General features: G+C 31.6%; 1 protein-coding gene across 1 annotated transcript in view; it reads right to left on the bottom strand.

Moving 5' to 3' along the window:
• Nucleotides 1-2,095: 2,095 nt before the first annotated feature.
• Nucleotides 2,096-6,000, bottom strand: part of LOC139491112 (nucleolar pre-ribosomal-associated protein 1-like) — a 51,487-nt gene continuing 47,582 nt past the window's right edge. The window contains exons 31-34 of the mRNA XM_071278484.1: nucleotides 5,152-5,261; nucleotides 4,657-4,818; nucleotides 2,942-3,717; nucleotides 2,096-2,213 (exon numbers count right to left, since the gene is read on the bottom strand). Of these exons, the coding sequence (XP_071134585.1) occupies nucleotides 2,161-2,213; nucleotides 2,942-3,717; nucleotides 4,657-4,818; nucleotides 5,152-5,261 (1,101 nt within the window). The 3' untranslated portion in view covers nucleotides 2,096-2,160. The remainder of the gene's footprint in view (nucleotides 2,214-2,941; nucleotides 3,718-4,656; nucleotides 4,819-5,151; nucleotides 5,262-6,000) is intronic.

Genomic DNA, 6,000 nt, shown 5'->3' with positions numbered 1-6,000 from the left:
TCCACTGCAAATGTACAAATTGCTTAACCACTACGACTCAACATGATAATCTGCACACAACTTTAAAATAATTTCTTTGCTGAGAAGCCAAGAAAAATTAATACGAAAGTTTTCTTTGCAAAATTTCTAACCATCAGCAAACAGGAAGTGAATGTATGGCACATAGACTTTCTATTGCAGAGAAGCAACAAAAAAAATAATATAAAGTTTTGGTTGCACAGAATTTGTAAAAAAAAATGATAACCTACTATCACTAACATTATTTGCACAGAATTTGTAAAAAAAAATGATAACCTACTATCACTAACATTATGAGAATAATGTTAGTGATAGTAGGTTATCATTTTTTTTTACAAATTCTGTGCAACCAAAACTTTATTATTTTTTTTGTTGCTTCTCTGCAAAACAACTCCTTATATTTGTATGAAAATAATTCCCATTTTCAGACGTCAAGACATTTTCAACAAGGTCTTTAAGAGATACCAATCAGAGAATTGATCAAGTCAAGGTGTTACAAGCAGGTAATAAACAAAATAAATGGGGAATATGTCCATTGGACACAGATGATGTACTTGCTTGCATATCTGATAAAGTTATAGAGGGATATAACTGAAAAACGATAAAGTGATGCTACCCAAATTATCTTTTTTGAAAAATTTGCCAAAACTTAAAAAAAAATTATATTGACTAATGACCCATAAAGATGTACAACTTACAATCATTAACAAAACTTGAGAAGCAGACCAAACACACAAACTGAACAATGACCAAATAAACCTGAAAATGAGCTCAAGGTCAGATGAAACCTGCCAGACTTTTTTACAATCATTCCATACACCACAAATAGTTGACCTACTGCTTATAGTATTTGAGAAACAGACCTTATAAAGTAGAGTTTACCTTGATTACTGATCCATGAAATGAGGTGAAACCTGTCTGATGGACATGTAGATGTTGCAAGGAACATATATACCATATATAGTTATCCTATTAAAAATACATGTATGTTAAAAATTCACATGTCACAAAAAACCTACTTTTTCAAGCAGCTGCTGAACCATGAAAATGATTGATTGTCAAGGACAAAATACTTATGACAGACAAAAACTTTGTAACATAATGTATCTGTATACAGTATGAAACATCCAGGTCTTGTTGATGCTGTATAGTAATCCCTATGTATTGCATACAATAATACTGTTGAAGGGATTACTAATACTATACTTTTTCAATCAATCAATTAATCATGAAAATGGGGACAAAAAAAAAATGGTCATATGATATTAGGAACCTCTTAACATAAGGCATCAATATACAAGGTGTGGTCATGTAGGTCTTCTACCCTCTGAAATATTAAGCTATATACACATAGTTTATTCTATTTCTACCAGTTAGTTATCCCTTTAAATGCCAGACAACAAGTGTTTTATTGATGAAAATCCCTTTATAGAACAGCAGTTAATTCACTTGAGGATCAAAAGCACTATCAAAATTTATGTAATATGGTTACTTTTTGGCTGGTTAAAAAACGCTTTTTGCTTGCAGAAATACACTTTTTAGTTCTTCCAGATAGCTGTAGTAAATTAAATACCCAAATTATCAGAATTAGGAATAAAAGAGAACAAGAGGCACACCAGTGCCTTTATCGATTTCCAAGTGAAAAATGTCAGTGTGCTTATTAGGACTTAAGTTCCTCTCAGTGTTGCTGATTATTTTTGCAATTTACATTTTTAACCTAGCTCAGTAGTTAGATTTTTCAGGGAGGGGATACATCTTGTAATGCTGCTCATATTTGAAATTTGGTTTCAATCTATTGAGCACTTTTAGAAGAGAAGATTTCAAAAGAAAAGTTTATGGACAAAGTGATAGCAAAAGCTCACATATCCCTAGCTATATGAGCCAAATGGGCCTAAAAGGAGAGCTACAGAATGATAATTTTGTTAGAAAATTGAGGATCGAACGCAATTCAAAAGATTACTGGCCTTGAAAGGCTGTAATGGTCTTTTCACTTGGATATTTTAAGTTGATCTATGCTTGGACTTTTTGTATCGAAAATGAAAAATTATCATTAGAAAAAAACCAGCCAACAAATGTATTAAGAAGTGTCATTTATTGATAAAATATTCCTAAGATAAGCTCTTGTAGAAACTTTCATGTCTGTTAGCTTGTGAAGTGGGATTTCAGCAACCTAGCAACATCATCTGTTGATTGATCTGTAAAGAAAATAACAATGAGCAATGAAATCTGTGTGCACTATTAAACATTTTTTTAAGAAAACTTGTATGTTGTTATTATTGTACTATCTTAATGGTTTATATATGAGAGAAATTAGTTTATTAGGATTCCAATTTCAAGTAAATTCTTCAGTAGAAAATTTAACTTGGAATGCTTATTAATTCCTCTTTTTTGTTTGTAGCTTGAACACTTTGGATTTGTCAAATGATTGAAAGGTTGATATGGTTTTTAATTATGATATTTTGACAAATACATTATCTTCTGATTTGTTGCTTTTTGAGGGAAAAATTTGTTGTCACAACGCAAATATATTTACGTCACAATATCCTCTGATGTGTTTCCCCCCATATAACGGAAATTAGAAACCTTATGTATTAAGCATTGTATTGTATAATAAGACAAAGAAACATATTTCAGCACTATTTAAAATTGAGCTACCATGAGCTGTCTTCTTTTATTTCCAATCTAAAAAAAAATTGCATTGCTAATATGTCAATTTCTACAAAAGAAAATGCCTGTACTCAGTCAGGATTATGACAGTTGTTATCCATTTGTTTGATCTGTTTGTGCTTTTGATTTTGCTATTTGATTAGGGACTTTCCATTTTGAATTTTCCTCAGAGTTCAGTATTTTTGTGATTTTACTTTTTAATATATATCATTAGAATAGTGTGAGATAAGATTAAAAACATTTTGTTTAACTTTACCTTTTGCAATAGATTCTGTCAATGCCAAATGTTCTGCATCATTATAAACTGCCTTTGACATAGAAAGTAGAATTGAATTTATAGACTCTGTGGCATTTTCCAGTTTCTGTCCTTGTCCCAAGCATTTCCCATTTCTGTACAAGTTATTGATAATGCCATATAACTGTACAAGTCCATCTGTCATGTGTTCCAATTTAGCTTTCTTACAACCATCTTTAATCAGATCAGCATTAATCAAATGTTCAACATTTTTTCTTATCCATTGTAAAGTCTTGAGAATCAAGTCCAAGTCATCACAATGTTTTATTTCAGCGATAATCATTGTACATACATCAAGACAGTTTTGACATTGATCACTGGAGGGTTTCAGAGGAACAGTAAAAATCTGACTTACTGAAGATTTACCACAAAATGGATTCCAAAAAAGTAATATTTTGAGAGTCAAAAAGCTTAGATTTTTGGATACAGATTCCGTTGATTGGTCTTGAATTTCATTTTCTCCACGATCTTGAATATCCCTAGACTGATCCAAATCTTCTTCATCATCTCCCTTGACAACTGCCTTGTGATCTGTCGTTGGTAATTTTTCTGGCAGAGATTTTGAAGAAAAGCTGTTTGTCAGCTGAGAAAGTGCTTTTACATCTGAGCAGCTCAATGACGGAGCAATATAGGTATAACCTTGACCTTTCAGTTGGTCACATGTGAACTGTAAATGCTGCAGTATTGAGAGGATTGTTTCCAACAGTTTGATGACTGATTCAACTGAAGATTCAATGCTAAAATAGAAAAAGATAGCCATTTAAAGCCAAAAACAAATAACACAATGAATAAAAATCTAAAATGGTGGTTGCACTTATGTTTGTAAGGTTTCTAATAAAGAATAATTTATAATAAAACATCTAAACATATGGAAATATTGAAGGGTGGGACTTAAAACAACTACATAGCTGGAGTTAAACAAATTCAATATGTGTGCACACTTTCTATAAAGTTTTAAATATTTTTTTAGCTTAGGGTAGAAAACTGTAGAAGGAGTTGATTTCAAAAATAGTACCATCTTTTGTTAAATTTCAGAGAAAAAATTAGTAAAATTTAGTTCTAATATCTAGTAAAAATGACCATATCACCCAAAAAATTTGAAATGGAACAGAAAGAATCACTTCAATGTCAAAAAACTTTGTGAAAACTGTAGGACTTGATGACATAATCAAATATAATCAGACCGAAATCTAGCTTTCAAAGACAACTAGTCCATGAGCTATCATTTACATTTTCCCATGTTCTGTAAGAGCCCTAAGGTATAAGTAGATATAAGAAGATGTTGTATGAGTGCCAATAAGGCAACTCTCTATCCAAGTCACAATTTAAAAAAAAAATGTAAACCATTATAGGTCAAAGTACAGTTTTCGACACCAAGCCTTGACTTCCACCAAACAGCAAGCAATAAACATGATAAAGGGCTAAAATGCTGTATGGGTTTTCACATGGCTGAAATTACCTTTATATATATGCATCTAAATCATTTGGTTTTTAGTGCCGAGTTGTCTCAGACAATCATATCACATATTTTTATTTTCATATGATCCTCATAAAGAAATTTAATGGGAACTGGCTTAAAACCAAATCCTTGGTAGGTGGTCCAACTGAATGTAGATAAGACTCCTCAAAATGGTAATCCAGAAGCTTTTTTTATGGTGAAAGCTGTAACTACAAACCTGAACTTTCTCAACAAATCTATACAAGCTGTAAACATCTCCCTACTGAATGCTGTAGGCAGGAATCTGGTTTTATTATCTGACTTTTCTTTTTTGTCTCCTAGAAGTATGGTCCATAAGCCAGACAAAATCTCCGTAAATATATCAAATCTTTTGCTATCACTGAAACAATTTCAAAATAAAAAAAAACATGTTAACATTTATGAATGAAAGTATAAAAGACGCTAAAAAGGGCATTAAAAATATACAAAGCATTATGCATGCATGCAATTGTTGTTCTTTTTTTTTTAACTAGTTGAAGATAAGATCCTTTTATAATCTACAGGCTGTCTCTATTGCACTATATTTCTTGATTCATTGATGATTAATTTAATTTTTTCTTGGAATCCATTACATTAATTCAACTTCCATGGCTTCCATTACATTAATTTAACTTTCTTGGCCTTCATTAAATTAATCTAATTTACTTAGCATTAAAACATTAATCTAACTTACTTGGTATTTATTGCATTTATCAGCCAAGTTACAATTCCATGGTTTCTTGTAAGATCCAAAGCAATAGTCTTTTCTTGACAGGCTCTGTTTAATATTTTCAACACAAGCCCCTGTAAAAAAAGTCAATTCTTTTAGTGGTCATGTTTTGTGGATATTTAGGGTCCCAATATAAAACATTGGAGTTTTAATATCAACATAAGTTTCTTTAATAATCATTATGACAATTATAACATTGATAACAAGAATGTGTCCATAGTACACGGAAGCCCCACTCGCACTATCATTTTCTTTGTTTAATGGACCGTGAAATTGGAGTAAAAACTCTAATTTGGCATTTAAATTAGAAAGATCATATCATAGGGAACATGTATACTAAGTTTCAAGTTGATTGGATTTCAACTTCATCAAAAACTACCTTGACCAAAAACTTTAACCTGAAATTTGCACTATCATTTTCTATGTTCAGTGAACCGTGAAATTGGGGTCAAAACACTAATTTGGCATTAAAATTAGAAAGATCATATCATAGGGCATATGTGTACTGAGTTTCAAGTTGAGTGGACTTCAACTTCATCAAAAACTACCTTGATCAAAAACTTTAACCTGAAGCGGGAAGAACAGAAGGAAGGAGAGACAGAAGGACGAAAGAACGGACGGAAGGACAAACAGAAGGACGAAAGAACGGACGCACAGACCAGAAAACATAATGCCCCTCTACTATCGTAGGTGGTATCATAGGTGGGTCATAAAAACAATAACAGATATTGGTATATATATATATATCTGCCCATATCCTAAACTGTACAATGGCATGTTTCAATGCAGTCATTTTCACATGTGTGGTTAAAT

Source organism: Mytilus edulis, chromosome 10 (assembly GCF_963676685.1).
Source record: "Mytilus edulis chromosome 10, xbMytEdul2.2, whole genome shotgun sequence".
In the NCBI taxonomy this organism is placed as follows: Eukaryota; Metazoa; Mollusca; class Bivalvia; order Mytilida; family Mytilidae; genus Mytilus; species Mytilus edulis.
Note: the sequence above shows the minus strand (reverse complement) of the source record. Positions and strands in the feature narration are given on the sequence as shown.